At 30.8% G+C, this 18,802-nt stretch overlaps 2 protein-coding genes across 2 annotated transcripts; both read right to left on the bottom strand.

Annotated features, from left to right (window-relative positions):
* Positions 1–2,610: 2,610 nt before the first annotated feature.
* LOC131627914 (uncharacterized) lies at positions 2,611–7,398 on the bottom strand. The gene is made up of 2 exons (XM_058898766.1): positions 6,682–7,398; positions 2,611–2,964 (listed from the first exon to the last, which is right to left on the bottom strand). The coding sequence occupies exon 1, from the start codon at positions 7,303–7,305 to the stop codon at positions 6,706–6,708; it is 600 nt and encodes a 199-aa protein (XP_058754749.1). The 5' UTR covers positions 7,306–7,398; the 3' UTR covers positions 2,611–2,964; positions 6,682–6,705.
* Positions 7,399–8,069: 671 nt separating this feature from the next.
* Positions 8,070–8,951, bottom strand: LOC131627906 (uncharacterized). Its single transcript, XM_058898758.1, has 2 exons — positions 8,423–8,951; positions 8,070–8,260 (listed from the first exon to the last, which is right to left on the bottom strand). Exons 1-2 carry the CDS (start codon positions 8,949–8,951, stop codon positions 8,070–8,072), a joined length of 720 nt encoding a protein of 239 aa, XP_058754741.1.
* Between the last annotated feature and the right edge of the window lie 9,851 nt (positions 8,952–18,802).

Raw genomic sequence — 18,802 nt, 5'->3', positions numbered from 1 at the left:
AGAGCTCTTTGAACCTGTTTTCTATACTCACGTAATTTTGTGATAAATAAAATTCAATCCCGCTCGAGATAGTCAACCAATTGTGAATACATATTATGATTTTTGAATTTATGTTCTAATATTGTGATGCTGCAACCAAATGATATTTATATTCTCGCTACGCTGATTTTCAATCATCTAATTCAATGATTCCCAACCCTAGCACAAATCCCTTTTTCTATTTGCCAACCAGTTTTTAAATGTAGCAAGTAGATTCAACTCTATTAGCTATAGTATTTTCAAAGTTTATAGTATGATCAGCCCATACACCAAAAAAATTCTTCTTAACCTATTTTAATATAATTCTTTCAACGTATTGCAAGAAATTTGGATATTTTGCACAAGCCCTTCTGAATTATATAACTAATTCGGCATATAACTTCTTTGTAGAAGAATTTATTATAACATTCTACACATCCATTATACTTTCCAAAATCTGACTAGATTTAGTCATTTTCTCGTTTTCACCCTTGATTAGTTTGGTCTCTACAACAGGCTTGAGCATACCTCTCATATTTTTGTTATATGATACCTACCTAGTAAAGTATATAATGTAGAAAACACCTTGCAACCAAATTCATATATACGATATCGCGATCGGTGACAATCACCTGTGATATATTTTCTTGGTTTTCCAATAATTTTTTACATACTTCCAAAGTCCATGCAAAATTATCTTCTTTTTCATATTCTAAAAGCACAAAGTCAACTAAAAAAATCATCTCTGTAAAAATAACACCAACAATTTTCAAAATAGGAACCATGTATTTATTGGTCTTATGTGTTCAATCAATTATCAGTATAATAAAAAAATGTGTTGAACAATTTCATCGAATCAAGATGAGCCTAAAATAAATCTCAAACCATTTTTTCATCTTTACATACATTGTATGTAGATACATAAGTATTGTCTTCCAAAAATTTCAACAATTGTTGCATTTTAAATCTTGGACCATTTATTGCTTGTTTAGGTTGCAAACATTGTATACTTGTCTATTATTTGAGACACTTTCAAGTATTTTCCTTTTCAAAGTGGATAGTATGTTTTTAAGTTGCCATGTTCAATGTTATGTCAAATACAAGTTTCTTCTCTTCAACATTCAGACGACATGCAATCGAATGACCAGCTAACTTGTGATTCAAACCATAATTATATAAACCACAAATCACGTTAAATGTACATGTATTTTTTGTCTTGTGGTACCCGCGCAACTTAAAAGGACATCCACATTTCCTTGTCTTGGTGTCATCGCGTGTCAACTTTTGGATAGGTTCTTTTTACTAGTTGTCTGTTTTGCATCTCATCATAACAAATATCTCTTATATCAAAATTAGAATTCGATCTCCCGATAACAATGTCAAACCCTAATTTGACAAACGTCATGTGGATCCATACAAGCATATATTCATGTAAAGTAAACTCATGTTTATTAATAAATTCTTTTTGAACAACTAGGTGGACACCAACTTGTTGGGATAATTCTTGATCACCATCCTTAGATTTATCAGAGCTTTAATCACAACATCAAAGTCTTCAATCACAACAGTAGAGTATTTTATCGTGCACCATAAGTACAGCCAATAAAAAAAGACAATTTCAATCAACATTAAGCATCTCCGAATTTCAATATTCGAACCAATAAAAAACAAATCCATATTTCAATCTCTAGATTATCCGTTCATGGTAGAGAAATAAAATGTAAATTATTTTACATGATGATCAATGATATAAATGTGCATTAACGGTAACTTAAGATATTGTCCCTTTTGATGTAGAATTACAGTTAAATGTTGTTAGCAAGTGAAAATCTTGATTAAGCATGCCAAGAAATTTTGGAAGAATTTGAGTTTTTTTATGTTATGATCTTAAAGTGTACCATGCAAGGTAATTTTTTATGTTATGATCTTAAAGTGTACTATGCAAGGTAATGCAACATTCATTTTCCCACCTAATATTTTCGAATTCCAAAATTCAAATGTTGTATCCAAAATCCAAACTATTTTTAAGTTGGATGATGGTGCATTTTTACAGAGATTTGTTATAAAATTAGTGCATTCAGATTTTAAGATTTTAATCTTCAGACTGCGAAGGGCAAGTTTGAATTTCCAAAGGGCAATTTTGAATTTCCAAAGGATTCCTGATCACTACATGGGATGAAGTTAACATTAAATCAATAAATTTTATAAAAGGTGAGGTAAAAAAAACTATGGCCCATAAAAAAACGCTATTTAATGGCAAATAAATATCATTCCTCCAATAATGTTAACTAACAAACTCCCAAATCCATTGATCAAAATTGAAATGGAGAATTATGAGTTCCTAATTAAATCATGAGCACCTCAAAGGAACTAAATGAATTTCGAAAAGATGAAATTAAATTTACATGCTAAATCAAAACTTTGCAAATTCTTTGATTGCAAACTACTTTCAAAAACTCTCTTACCTTCAATTGACCAGTTTACTCTTAAGTTTAAAATAATTGATAAGGTCAGTGCATTATTAACGAAACTATAACTTCAAATTTTGAAAACGACATACAAATCTGAATAATATTTTTAAGAAACCCACAATTAAAAAGGAACCTAGATTGTAGTATTAGATTAACAATCAAATCATGCTTGAAACCAATTACCCGGAACATTGGTCTCCAGCAGTCAGCTAGATTGGATAGTTGATGGACACCGAAAGATTACTAACCAGAAAATCCAACATTTAAACCCTGCAAAAAATAACATAATCTACAACCATTTTTGTCTATCCAATAAATTACACTGGGCATTGAGCTCAAGGTAGCAATGGCCAGTAATTCAACAAAAATAACTAGTGTGTCAAAAGAAACAAGAACCCGTACAATCTTTAGTTCCATCAACTGTTTCTGGCTCCAAGCTTCCCTATGATTGAACCGCGCTGCCAAAACATATAACCTATATGCAGTGTACAATGGCAAAACTTGATTAAGCAAAGAAAGTGGTTTATTATGCAGAAAATATTTTATAAAATATACACAAACAAGTAAAATAAAGAAGACAATATCTGCATTTTGTATAAGAATTAAAAAGAAAAAAAAAAAAACCCTTCATTTCATTCATAAGCACAGCGTGATTGGTTATTTGAACATCTGTAAAAATTTCCTGGAAATTAATTCGGACTACTCTAGAGTAAAACCAGCAGCTAAAAGACATTTTCTTTTAGACTAACTTCTGGACCAAATACACCAGTTTTCTTAACTTTTACTTATATTTGAGATTAAAGGTATCACTTTTTCTTAAGTTATAGCCAAAAGACATGTGACCAACATCAATGAAAACAAGTAAAAATATCCACACCAGGAAATTAGCAAAATATATTTCAAAATTAAGGATCGTTGAGAATGCAAATGAAGAATATATAGCAGAACATAGCATCTCAAAGGGATTAATAATATAATTAGCACATGTTAAACAGGGACTTCGTAGGAATTCTAATAAACAACTTCTCCCCTTGTTGCCAATCATGTTATTTCTTCTAGGTTACAGCACAGTACCTTTCTAAAGAGAACATACTACATAGCATTGCTCCCGTATAGAAAACCTCGGAAATCAAATAAATGCATTCTAGCAGTGAGCCCAATAAATGATTAATATACCGTAGCAGCAAAATATACAGTTATTTTTGTCATTACACTCTGACAACTCGCATCTTTTGTTCTGACAGACTAACTGCTTGCAATCTCTCTAGTCCCCAATTTTAAACAAACCTTTTGGGAAAGACATGTTTATTCGACAGTCATAAATAACAGTGATGCTTCGAACTCCCTACCCTAATGTTTACAGCACACAAATTCCCTCCAACAAGCATCAACAGTCCACTACATTGAACTTCCTAGTACGAGGTAGAAAGAATATTTCACCTGCCTCCGCATCTTATGGTGTTTGTCTCTAGAAGATGTAAATAAGCTCCGAAAACAATTGCTGGAATGTAAGAAAATATCTTAGAATGTCCTGATATTATGCTAGAGTGTCATAGTTAATCTCATAGGATCAGTTCTGACTTCAGAGTATCTTAGACTATCTCCTAAGACAGGACTAGTTTCTATGTTACAATTATTATTTTCATATGCTTCATGGTTTCCCTATTCATGTAGTATGTGTCATGTTTCTCAATAAAGGGGGTAGTGTTAAGGATTTTATATCAAGTTACTACTGTATCAAGTTTACTTTACCGCATTACACCATAATCATATTTCTTATTCTATATAAAACTTGTAACTTCATGATATAGAACATGTTTTGATCCTCTATGACATGTTTCTTCTTCTATGTTCCAACTTCCAAGTCACAGACGTTGTAAAAGTGCAACATTTGTTGTCGGTGCGTGAATGACCGGTGGGAGCTGAAACTTTGGGAGTTTTTTTTTTTTGTTGTGAAACTTGTTGGCGGTGGAGATTAGTGGCTGGCTGCGCTGATGGTGGCCTAAAGTAACTGCAGCTAGGGAAAAGGGTGAGGGAAGCAAACATAGTAACATAGGGCAGAAGCCAAATGTGTTGTTCATGCTGGAAAAAAAGTAACCACTAACACTTAGAAACTAAGAAGAAAAACAAGATGGTTCAATTAAATGAATTTTTAATACTTCTATAATTCAATTCAATACTTTTAACAACTAGATAGGATTTGCTATATGAATCAAGTGGCACCATAAAGTCCTGTCTAGAACCATTCTAATAATGATACATTCGGAATCCAAATATCACTTACTGATTGATCTATGGTTGTTTAGCCACTCACTCCCTTTTACTATTACACTACTTATTGTCGATTTGGTTTACCTTCCTACCAAGTGCTTTTAAACGCCTTCTAAAATGTGCCCAATCATTCAAGCTTGAGACTTTACAATCTTTGTGCTACCAAGTTTTTCTCTCTATTACTTTCATTCTTAATCCTATATTGTCTTGTGCAACCACTAATCAATTCTTACATTGTCTTCTCTACAACACTGAGTTTACCTTGTTATTAGCTTCTTACAGCTACCACCTAGTCTCATACAATGATACAACATTCTAAATCTCATAGTTGCATAGTAAAATTTTCACTCAAAATGTAGTAGAGCAATTTACTGCCCCAAATTACACATACAACAATACAAAGATCAAGCCTTATCTGACTAAGTGGGGTAGGCTACATGGATCAACTTTCGCCATAATGTTCTATTCATGACCATACTACTATTCAAATTGTCTCGAGATCTTTCTTAATAACTTCTTTTATAGAAGACCAAAATAGAATGGTATTTGATCATTCGTTCAAACTTGAATAGGGCACTTAACTATCACATATTACAGATAGAAGAACAAAGTAGAATGACATTTGAGTTTCACTCCACAGTCCTCACCTCTCTTGTCTGAAAATAATGTAATATAAGGAAAAGTTTGATTAAAGATTTATAGGGGATTATTTTAAGGGAGTAAAATTTTACCCATTGTGTGTTGTGTTTGTAAGCCTGAGGAAGAAACAAGTAACTTATCACAGAACTCTCCATTTTGAGAATAATATTAGTTAGTTACTATAGTTAGGAGTAGGGAAAAAGATGATGAAAAAAGGAGGATTCCAAACAGTAAACCCAACCCATGGTAATTACAAAAAAGAATGAGATGAACAGTAACCTCAACACACTAGCTAAGTGTTACAATACCTACAGAGTGCCAGAATGAACTTGCAACTTTGTAAGACATATCTCCCAGGAAAGTTTTTACATATAAAACACTAACCAAATCAATCATAAGGATAATACAAATCAATAACACTCGAGCATTACAAGATCGCTGATAACCAGAGTAGTCAATAACGGCCAATAGCAGCACTATCCCGCTATAGTGGAGCGGTTTCTGACCCGTTATCTTTTCCCCACTAAAAAACTCAACCCTAACCTTCCTTCATAGTAATTTACGCCAGTGTTGTTAAATACCGGTTTTCTATCGCCGATATACCGGTTCTATATATAATTATTTATTTTAACCGCTTTGAGGTTTCCGCTATTTGCCCGCTACGATATCCGATATTTCTCATATCGGTTTTTTGGTGATCCGATATTTTCCGCGATCGGCTATTAACAAGACTGATTTACGCACTACGAGATTCGTGTGTGCTTTGATTTATGAATATTTTATTTTATGAGTCGAGTTATTTGTTTAATTTAACATTAAATATATGTTTATAATTATTATATGTAATATATCCCAAAAATTAACAAATATAGCCGTCATCCAACTATACGTATCCCAATATCTCACTTTTGGGGTCGGCCATTCCGAGGCACTATCCAGGAACGACTATTCTGCTAAACAATATTGAATTAATCCAAAGCTAAACAGGAATGCTAAACAACATAATAATACATAAAAAAGAATGAGACTTAAAAAACATATATAATAGCAATCAGCCTCTACAATAGCTCCAACACAAAAATGATAGGTTCCATATAACTCAATTGAAAATATTCAGTGTTAATTATATTCATAGTTTGCAGAAGTTAAAAATTCAACTTTCAATCTTATGCCAAATAAAGCTAAACCCTAACCTAAGTATCTAACAAGTAAAAAATTTCAAATTCGAAAGAAACCCTAATCTATCATAATTTGGGAGAATTAAGGGGGAAATGAAACAGACCTTAGGAGAAAAACAATGTGAAATCTAACGATTCTTCTCGGCAGGCAATGGACGATTGAACCCGCCACGACGATTCATGTACTGCCTCGGTTGCCGTTTCGTGACCGCTCTAATGCCACTAACATCAGCACCAGGTACAGGCTTTCCCTTGGTGGAGTCGAAACCAACCGGAATTCCCATCATCTTCATCATCTCCAACTCATCCTCGTTCACCTCAACCTCTTCCCCATTCTCTACCATCTTCTGCTGCTTCTGTTCCTTCGCAATCCCGTCTACAAAGTCAGACACCACTTTCTTCGTGTCTTTGTGATCTTTGTGGTCTTTGTGATCTTCATCGACTGAATCCCTTCGGTGACGCTTCCTGGGAGGGTCAGGGGAGGGTGTTCGGTGGTGGCGTCGACGGTGGGAACGGTCGGGAGAGCGGGAGCGGGAGTGGCGAGACCGTACACGGTCAGGTGAGCGTGTGCGGGATCTCTTGCTGCGTGCTCTGTCGCGGTCTCGGTCACGGTCTCTGTCACGGTCACGGTCGCGGTGGTCGTCTTTATCACGGTCGCGATCGCGGTGGTCGTCACGGTCTCGTCTGCGGTCTCTTTCTCTGTCGCGGTGGCGGTCACGGTCACTCATGGTGGTGGTAGATGGGGTTTAGGGTTCATGGTTCAATTTGGCAAAACCCTATATTAAACATCTTTGCTCCCTTTGGTTTTTGGAGTAACTAGAAAGTTAATACTATTAGTATATCCATTATATTTATTTGTGGTTTTGTAAATATTTATCTAACTTATCAAAAAGTTTAAAATAGGTATCATTATTCATTAAACCACACAATGTATTATATAAAATATGATTAAAAAATTCATTTAAATGTGTCAAAATATAAATAAGATTAAAATAATATATATTAAATAAAATAATACATAGTACAAATAATTCATCAAAATTACATTAAAAAATAGATAAATTCAAAAATACACTAACACGAAAAATAAGAAAAAGATAAATTTAAGACAATTTTTAATTGTTGTTATTCTCATTCTCAAAACGTTGTCATATGTTTTTTATCAAGTCTTGTTGAAGGTGTCGATGAATTTGTTTATCACGAACACTAAATCTTCTACATAGGAACTCTTGAAAGTCAATATTAGAATCATTCGGCAATGTTGTCGTGTCATTGCCTAAATGATCATAAGAAAAATCAAAGTTTCCACCATACGTGCAACGTTCATCTTCAACAATCATGTTGTGTATTATGATATATGTATCCATAATACGTTGGAGTGCATCTAAGTGCCAAGATCGAGTCGGGTTGCGTATGATTGCAAATCAAGTTTAGAGAATTCCAAATGCACGTTCAATAGCCTTTCTTACTCCTTGATGTTGGGCAAAAAAAATTATCTTATCCCCTTGCGACATTGGGATTTTTTCACAAATGTGGCCCATTCAGGATAAACGCCATCTGATAAATAATAGCCCATGTTGTATTCAGTATGATTGATTGTATAATGAACCTCGGGAGCTCTCCCTTGCAGAACATTGTTGAAGACATTTGATTCGTTCAACACATTAATATCATTATTTGAACCTGCTACCCCAAAGAATGCATGTCAAATCCATAAGTCTTGTGAAGCTATTGCTTCAAGCATAATAGTGGGTTTTCCATGATCGCCTCGAACATACTGCCCTTTCAATGCAACAAGACAATTTTTTCATTCCCAATGCATACAATCAGTGCTACCTAACATACCTGAAAAGCCTCGCACCTCCCCCGTTTGAAGTAAGTGTTCAATATCTTGAGTGTCTGGTCTTTGCAAATATTGTGCTCCGAATACGCTGATCACGCCTCTTGTAAACTTATCAACATATTTTAGTGTTGTAGTTTCACCGATTCTTAAATAGGCATCCACAATATCAGCAGACGTTCCATATGCCAACATACGAATAACAACAGTGCATTTTTGTAGCGGTGAAAGACTTGATCTACCAGTTGCATCAACCCTCATTTGGAAATACTCATCATGTTGGCCCAGAGCTTCCACAATATGAAGGAACACATGTTTATGCATTCGGTATCTTTGACGAAATTGCTCATTTGTGTATACTGGAGTTTCTGAAAAATAATCATTGAACAATCGATCATGCCTATCTTCACGATTCCTCTCTATATTTATTCTTTGACGTCTTGGCCTTCTAGAGCTTGAGGCTTCTTCTTGATTTTGACTTTCAAAAAAAAGTCTCACGAGTTCTTCATCCATGCCATCATTCATATAATCCATGAACATTTTTGTGATGTGGGAAAGATTAGAAGGATCCATGAAACAAACTCATTTTAATGTGTCTGTAAGAAATAGACTCATCTATAACAAACCATTAAAAAACTGCATCAGTGAAACAAAATATTGATATTAATTAGAATAATTCACAGTATCAACATTACCTTATTTCAAAGTTCAATCATCTACTCTTTTGATCCATCATTCTATTCAAGACTTTAGTATCATCATATTTGTCTGTTGATTGTTCCATGTTCTTAGCTATAAAGTATTGACCAAACAAGATTAAAAATAAACTCAGGGTAATAAACATATAACATATCAATAATCTTTCATACAAAATCAACCCCTTACATAGGCATCTATCATGAATCCATGCCATAATCATTTCACCATAGCTGTTTGCTATCAGCAAAATATCAAATATTACATGACATATCTCGTTTTCAGATCTCATTTTCATAACTCAAAACAACAAAAACTTGCAGTACCATGTAAAAGCAGAGTCACATAACAGAAAGTATAGATCTCAAACTTTTAACTCACAAAAGATGAAACTAACCAAAAACTTGCAGTACCATGTAAAAGCATAGTCACATAACAGAAAGTATAAATCTCAAACTTTTAACTCACAAAAGATGAGATTTTGCTTAAAATTGTGTACAGACAAAAGAGATCCTTTTTCAAGGCCATGTAATCTCTTAAAACTTCATTCATCTTTCAAACTGCAACATCAAAAGACAACATTATTAAATACTAAAATACTATAGTTCATCAAATCCAAATGTTACATATTGAAGAATCTTACCCCTATATCACTTTTAGAGATACACAAATCTTAGTTTACCAAAGACAAATCTTGTATCAAATTTCAAAAATCACATGATTATCTTACCGTTAACAAAACCCAAATGCTAAATATCTTTTTTAAAGACAAACAATACAGATCTGAAAACTGTCGGCTTAAATCACTTTCAAAATTACACAAAGCATAAATAATAACTCTATAAAGATAAAAATCAATAAATACTAACCTTTTGAAATATAAGAAAAAACAGTGAATGAATATTGGTGATGAGATGATGATAAGTTAAGAGAGGGAGGCAAAGGTGATATCAGAAGAGGGAGGCAAATGTGAGATGAGATGAGGGAGGCGATGATGGTACATCAGCGATGGCGGATACATGAAAAAGAAAGACTAAGTGAGACAGAGAGAGGAATTGGGGTTTATAGATGTGACTCAAAATCTGACTACTAAATGATATTAATATTAACATAAATAATAATTAATACCGGTCGGGTTCGGTCACCGATGAACCTAATATTTTTATCTAAACCGAAATAGTCCATTAGAAACCGAACCAACCATCTGTTTAACCCGATAATCCGATGTAACCCGACTCGGAGAGTGAAATTAAGTTTGGGTCGGTCGGACATACACGGATTAGTAACTTGTGTGCAGCCATATTATATAGAAATCATTTGGTGTGCTTGATGTACTTGTATTGAAGCATGAAGTGAAACATGGAGGGATCAAATTTGACATGTAGATATTTGTAAAGCCTAAAGAAGAACTAAAAACGCTGAAGCATAAAGAAGAAAGGAACAAACTTAGTTTTTAGGAAAATTAAGTAGGAAATTTTCAAAATAATTTATGACTTATGTATAAGTTGAATTGTATTTCAATAGTTTTTCCTATTTCAATGAAAGTAAGAGGATCAATTAATGATATAAAAGTAGTTTGTTTTGTCAATTTCATGTAAGAGTATCAATGAATAATCAATTTGATTCAATTGAATAAATAAATTTGTATTTAGTTTTCAATTGGATTACTATAACTTACTATTGCTAAATGTTACTGATAAAAGAACTGCTAAAATAACTTGATATTTAATGTTGCTGATTCAATTGAATAATCAATCTGTATTGTTAAATGCTATATAACTTGCTAAATTAAACCGTTGACAATACCATCAAATCATCTGCAAACAATACGACTTCTAATGATGCAACATCGTCAGAAGAGGTTCACTACTACAAAAGTATATACAACAACGTCCACGTTACCACAGTCCTTCACAGTCCTTTGAAGGACTGTTATGATATCTCTAAATTCAGGCGTCATTTTTTTTATTTTTTAATTAAAAATTGTTAACATATTATCACAGTTGTTTAGAACAACTGTAGTGATATCTTTAACCTTTCATGGGTTCGAATCTCAGCACCGACAAATTTGTGATTTCTTCAGTATTTTAGTTATGCCTTTCATTTTTATTTACTTTTAGATAAAAAAATAAAAGTGATATCACCACGGTTGTTTTATCCAACCGTTATGATATATTTTCAATTTTTAAAATTTTAAATGCTTAAAACCTGACGCTTTTTTAGAAAGTTACGTTAACGTAAACCATATATTACCACAGTTTTTTAATCCAACCGTTGTGATATATGTTTCAATTTTTTTAATTTTTAAATGTTTAATATTTGACACTTTTTTATAAAATTTCATTAAGTTAACCATATATCACAACGGTTTATAAAACTGTGGTGGAAATACTTATTTACTTGAAGGAAACCCAGCTAGTTAGCTTGTCTCTTTAGTTGCATTTTTTTCTCATTTTCATTAGCGAAACAATGTCATTTTCAACCTTGACAAAACAACGTCATTTTCAACCCTAACGAAACAACATCATTTTCAACCAAGAACACCTTTTTCATCCAACTTCATCGTTCTAGGCTTACGTATCATCGAGGTGGAAGATAGCACCAACTTCATTGTTCTTGGCTTACATACCTTCGAGGAGGAAGACAAAAATTTTGACAATATCTTTTTACTTATTCATCATGTTTATGATATGTAAACGTTTTTCCCAATGATTCTCAATATATAGAAGGATAAAAGAAAAAAAAACAAAGAGGTGCTACAATGATGGCTAAATTAGCAAAAGTCCACAAGACGGGTAAGAAATTTTCGGCTGAGTTAAATGTTGTTTATATGATACTTGATTGTCCTTATACGTCACTTTTTAAGAGTTATGTTACGTTACTTGGATTTAGCAAAGTTGATTGAAAAAATTACCAGATAAGATGAAATAGAGCATATGGACAAACATTAAGGTATTAATTTTAATTTTCATCGATTCAATATTACTTTCTATAATTACTAATACATACTTATTGATGTAACTATGAAGTTGACATTTGAGTTTTTCGATGATTTTAAGTTGGAAAAAAAGTGGATCAATTATGGTGATACATCTTGGACGGACTTTAAGTCACGGCTTACACGTGACTACATTAGGGAGCTTAAGTCGTATTTTGAGCTTTTGTGGGTGAGATATAATTTTCTCGTAGTTCTAAGGAGTTCATGGTTAGAACTAATTGCATTTTTGATAATTTTATGCTTATGATTTGTAGATACAAACATAAAAGTTAATATTTTTCATATGTTTAAAACAGGTTAAAAGTGAAGCAGGAAAGCTGAACAATGCGAAAAACAAACACCCCAATAGATTGTCTCGTGGCGGATACATGAAACTTGAGAAAACAAATATTCTTGAAAAAAGACAACAACTAGAAGATGAGGATTTCATGACTCATGATTGGGAACAATCTCCACCATCATGACATGAGAAGTGGAAGAGGGCTAATGTTTGTGTTTCACAATGTAGCATCTAATATATATAGTTGCGACATTTGCGATCTAATTGGCTGACGTGGGGTTTTCATGCGGATTAATGAAAATTCTTGTAGATTGAGGTGTTGACAATGTATTGAGCGTTGATACTTTATAAATAGATGCCAAGGATTCATTTATAGACAAAATTGAGTTATTTTCCCTTCAGATATTTATGGACACCGAGCCAATGATTCTCAATATCTTTTTACTTATTCATCATGTTTATGATATGTAAACGTTTTTCCCAATGATTCTCAATATATAGAAGGATAAAAGAAAAAAAACAAAGAGGTGCTACAATGATGGCTAAATTAGCAAAAGTCCACAAGACGGGTAAGAAATTTTCGGCTGAGTTAAGTGTTGTTTATATGATACTTGATTGTCCTTATACGTCACTTTTTAAGAGTTATGTTACGTTCCTTGGATTTAGCAAAGTTGATTGAAAAAATTACCAGATAAGATGAAATAGAGCATATGGACAAACATTAAGGTATTAATTTTAATTTTCATCGATTCAATATTACTTTCTATAATTACTAATACATACTTATTGATGTAACTATGAAGTTGACATTTGAGTTTTTCGATGATTTTAAGTTGGAAAAAAAGTGGATCAATTATGGTGATACATCTTGGACGGACTTTAAGTCACGGCTTACACGTGACTACATTAGGGAGCTTAAGTCGTATTTTGAGCTTTTGTGGGTGAGATATAATTTTCTCGTAGTTCTAAGGAGTTCATGGTTAGAACTAATTGCATTTTTTGATAATTTTATGCTTATGATTTGTAGATACAAACATAAAAGTTAATATTTTTCATATGTTTAAAACAAGTTAAAAGTGAAGCAGGAAAGCTGAACAATGCGAAAAATAAACACCCCAATAGATTGTCTCGTGGCGGATACATGAAACTTGAGAAAACAAATATTCTTGAAAAAAGACAACAACTAGAAGATGAGGATTTCATGACTCATGATTGGGAACAATCTCCACCATCATGACATGAGAAGTGGAAGAGGGCTAATGTTTGTGTTTCACAATGTAGCATCTAATATATATAGTTGCGACATTTGCGATCTAATTGGCTGACGTGGGGTTTTCATGCGGATTAATGAAATTTCTTGTAGATTGAGGTGTTGACAATGTATTGAGCGTTGATACTTTATAAATAGATGCCAAGGATTCATTTATAGACAAAATTGAGTTATTTTCCCTTCAGATATTTATGGACACCGAGCCAATATGTAATTTATGTTTTAAATATAAAATAAATAAAGTAAGAATGTTTCCCCTAGGTTGTTAGTCCACTTGAGGGAATAAATTACTTCTATTGCAGATCCAAAAATTAAATGAAGAACTGTAAGAAATATTACTTACATCTTCTTACCATCAACTTTTTTTTTGGGTTGCAACATATTCTCAGTAGGATTAAGAATATGTTTCTCAATGTTGTCAGGCAAGGAAAGAATTAAATTAATGAATTTTTGTCTTAGATGACATTATTGAGAAATTATTACCAAATATAAAAATGAATGGCAAGAGGTGGAATTAACATAAACAACACAACTTTTTAAGATAGATTGCAAGAGCAGAAAAATATTTTATTCAAGGTTGATAAAATTAGTTTCTTCAATGAATGAATTTAACAACAACAACACACAAAATTGAAAGATTTTCTAACTAATTAAGAAACTTTAGGGTGTGTTTGTTTAAAGGATTAAATTTATAATCCCATGAATATTATTTCTTGGAATAATATTACTGGGAATTTTATTCCTGTCTATGTGTTTGGTAATTAATTGGAGTTCCTTGGAATATTTGAAATATATTAAATTTATTTATTTATATTTTAAAATATAAAAGAGTTAAATTAATTTAAAGTGGGAGGTTATGGGTGGTTACCACTTATTCCCATGGGAATATAAGGTTCCCACCTATTTACATGGGAATAAAAAAATCAAATTCATGAGTAAATCATATTCCCAGGAATAATAAATATCCAGGTATAATTTGAGAAAACTTGAAACAAACATTGGAATATGATTTTCAACCCCACACATTCCTGGAAATAAATTTTAAATCCATGAGACAAACATACCCTTATAAAAAAATTGGCATGCAATACATTTTAGAGAGTGATCTTTACTAGTTTGGAGCGGCAACAAATGGGTTATGTTAGAGCAAAGTTGAATGAACGAATGTGTTTATAGACAAAACTAGCAATCTTTCCTCTTAGTTGGTAGTCTAACCAATGGAATAAATGACTTAAAATTTAAATATAAAATCAAATAAAAAAGAATGATATGATTATGAAAGAAATAAAAACATAAACTACAGTTATTGGGATTCGGAGTGTGCCCCTTAGTTAGCTTTCTCCTCGGTTATGTGTACCAACCGAGGGAATAGATAGTATTTTTTTAAAATAAAATAAGTGTGTCCCAGTCCAGAGTTTATACCTCAATTTTTTATTGGGTGAGGTGAAAATTTTGTCATAAAATATATTATTTATAGTAGTTTATACAATATTATTCATAAACAATAATCAGAAACAACTTTTTTGAACAACATGTCTTAATATTAATTTTTTAATTTTTTTAGAAATTATATCACAAATGATCTTTCCAATGATTATTAAAAGGGTAAGTATTTCCTTTATCGTTTCCTCAGGGATTGATGTGATACTACCGCCGTTCTACAGTTTAGTGTATTTTGAGTTAAGGTTGAGTAACAATTTGGTAACATTAGATGTGAAGAGCATGAAAAGTAAATAAAGACAATAAAATAGAGTTGAAAAACGATTTGGTAAAACTGTGTCAAGATTAGTTTTCGTTAACTTGCTTTGTATATACTCTAACTAGTAACAAACCCGTGCGTCCGCACGGGTTCTGGTACGGGACGCGCATTTGTTTCAGATGTATATTTTTTAATAGAAAAATGTATGGTACCCGTTAAAAAATAATAATTGAATGCATACAAAAATGTCTGGTACCCGTGAAAAAATTATAATTGAATGTATAAAAAAGTGTCTGGTACCCGTGAAAAAATAATAATTGAATGTATAGAAAAATCTCTGGTACCCGTGAAAAAATAATAATTGAATGTATAGAAAAGTGTCTGGTACCCGTGAAAAAATAATTAAATGTATAGAAAAATATCTGGTACCCGTAAAAAAAATTAATTGAATGTATAGAAAAATGTCTCGTACCCGTAAAAACATTTAGATCAATAAATTTTTTGAATATAAAATATGTGAATAATAGAAGATAAAAAAATTATGAATGAAAAAATATGATAAAAATTAAAGAGAAATCTTATGAATATAAAAAAAAATATTTGAAAATAAGAATAAAAGATAAAAAGATATATTAACTCATTAGGAGTAGAAGAATATTATTTAAATTTGAAATTTATGAAGAAAGAGAAAATTGAGATAAAATATTTGTGTTTCCAAAGAAAGATTTAAAATATTAATTAAATATAATTAATAAAAAATATTTTGATCAGTAACTTCATGTCCTGTTAATAATCAATATTTTGATCAATAACTTCATGTTCCCGTCTACAAATATTATTTTGATCAATAACTTCATGTCCTCGTGTACCTTAAAAAATATTTTGATCAGTAACTTCATGTCCCGTGTTAATAATCAATATTTTGATCAGTAATTTCATGTCCCGTTAATAATCAATATTTTGATCAACAACTTCATGTTCCCGTGTACAAAAGATTTAGTAAAATATAATCTTATTTTTTAATCACATTTTATACACTAAAACTAACTTAAAAAATAGAGTGAAGACCCATTTTGGTCCCTCACATATATTACCCGAGTCAAATTAGTCCCTCACAAAAAAATTGACCCAACTTAATCTCTTACAAAATTTAACCGGATCATATTAGTCCTTCTGCTAATATTTTTCTCAAATCAGTTTTTTCCTACTTCTAAACCGGTTCTTTTCATACTATTAAACCGTGACTGGACTGACACGTTGAATTTTTTTTATTTTTTATTTTTTTAATATTAAATTAATTTTTATTTTTAATTTCATTTTTAAACAGTTATCAATGAATAATATCAAAAAAGCCAAAATTATTTCTTATAAAGTAATTTTTAAATAAGTAATTTTCATGATTTCTACTAATATTAACAAATTTTATACATAAATTTTTATCTATGAGGTCTCAAATCCAAGTCCCTTCAAGTTAAATGATTTTCACTTTACAACTAGACAAATCAATTTCTATCTTTAATAAAGTGACTATCATTTACAACTAGAAAAATCAATTTCTGTTGTTAGTAAAATGACTATTATTTACAACAACACAAATCATTTTCTATTGTTAGTAAAGTGACTATCATTTACAACTAGATAAATTAATTTCTATTGTTAATAAAGTGATTATCATTTACAACTAGACAAATTAATTTCTATTGTTAATAAAGTGATTATCATTTACAACTAGACAAATCAATTTCTATAGTTAGTAAAGCGACTATCAATAACAACTAGACAAATCAATTTCTATTGTTAGTAAAGTGACTATCATTTACAAATAGACAAGTCAATTTCTATTTTATTAAATTGAGTGTCATTTAATCCGAAGAAACTTAGGTTCGAGACCATATTGATACAAATTTTGTATTTTTTATTTTAAATTTAGAATTGTTTAAGATTAACCACATGGGTCAGAGTTCAACTCCTTATAAGAAACAATTTTGGCTTTTTTATATTATTAATTTATAATTGTTTAAAAATGAAATTAAAAATAAAAATTTTAAAAATGAAAATAAAATAAAATCCAACGTGGCAATCTAGTCACGGTTTAAAACTAGGAAAAAACCGGTTTGAAAAAAATATTAACAGAAGGACTTATATGATCCGGTTAAATTTTATAAGGGATTAAATTGGGTCTATTTTATTGAGAAGGACTAATTTGACTCGTGTAATATTTGTGAGGGACCAAAATGGGTCTTCACTCTAAAAAATATTATTAATTTCATTTTAGAAGCATAAATTTTCTTATATATTATTTTCTTTTTAAAATTTAAAATTGTAAAAATTATTTATTAAAAATGTTCTCTTATAAAATCATTTACTTAAATGAGAATGTTAGCTAAGTTTATTTTGTCACAAAAACTATTGGCCTTAAAATCACTTACTACCAAACTCATTAAATGAATATTATAATAGTGAAAGATAATTTTTTTTTTAAAAACAATCAAATTAATTGATATTTATTAACTGCTATAAAATAATAAAACATCCAATTTTTTATTTGCCGATACGTTATAAATGCAAACTGTTTTAAGTATTAAAATAAATCTTTTAATTATTCCACTCATAAACTGTAGAAGGTAAAGTAATACAAATATTTGAATTTAATTAATTAAAATATTTAAATAAAATTTAATTTCTTTGTCAAAAAATGTTTGAAATTATAATTATTATTTTATTAAATAAGTTTTGGTTACAACATATAAAGTTCACTACTTTAGTCAAGATATTTGAATATAGTTTAATATCCTTGCATGCCCCATTGGTAAAAAATGCTACTTTAGTCACTTTTGTATCTATGAGTCTATGATTACTCTTGCCTACAATTCTGCCATTTTTCTTTAGTCATCATTATCATGAAATATTATATTTTCTTTTTGGCTCATATAGAATTGTCCAATCACACTTAATATTTGTACAATCTTTCTATATATTATCTTTTTTCTTTAAAGTTTAGTATTTATAATATTGTTTTAATATTATAAAAAAACATATATTATTTCTTTTCTTCTTACACCAATTCATTTATTTACACTAATTAATAAATATTTGTGTTAATAAAATTCCGTTGTCTTTTCTTTTTAATAAAGATCAATATACTTATAATAATCATAGATATCAAATCTATTAATATTAAATTAAAAAAATCAAACAATAATCATCCAATATGATCATAATCGCATTGTACAATAAAGGGGGTAAAAAGTTTCTAAAGAAATAGTATATTATTTTCATAGCAGTTTGAAAAAAGTAGTAAGTAAAGTAAGGAAATAGGTCTTAGTGCATTAATTGATATCAATCTCAAAAGATGTGCATGGAAAAAACAGTGTGAATTTCCAACAATTAAATGAAGAAAGGAAAATTTTAGAAAAAGGAAAGAAAGCTTTTAAGCCCATCC

The sequence above is a fragment of the Vicia villosa genome, unplaced genomic scaffold (assembly GCF_029867415.1).
Source record: "Vicia villosa cultivar HV-30 ecotype Madison, WI unplaced genomic scaffold, Vvil1.0 ctg.000412F_1_1_3, whole genome shotgun sequence".
Classification (NCBI taxonomy): domain Eukaryota; kingdom Viridiplantae; phylum Streptophyta; class Magnoliopsida; order Fabales; family Fabaceae; genus Vicia; species Vicia villosa.
The sequence above is the reverse complement of the archived record's forward strand: the minus strand, read 5'-3'. Positions and strand labels throughout refer to the sequence as shown.

Coding starts and splice junctions, on each gene's coding strand:
- LOC131627906 (XM_058898758.1), bottom strand. CDS start 8,951: ATGGATTATATGAATGATGGCATGGATGAAGAACTCGTGAGACTTTTT. Junction 8,261..8,422: donor GGAGGTGCGAGGCTTTTCAG/GTATGTTAGGTA, acceptor TTGGGGTAGCAG/GTTCAAATAATGATATTAAT.
- LOC131627914 (XM_058898766.1), bottom strand. CDS start 7,305: ATGAGTGACCGTGACCGCCACCGCGACAGAGAAAGAGACCGCAGACGA.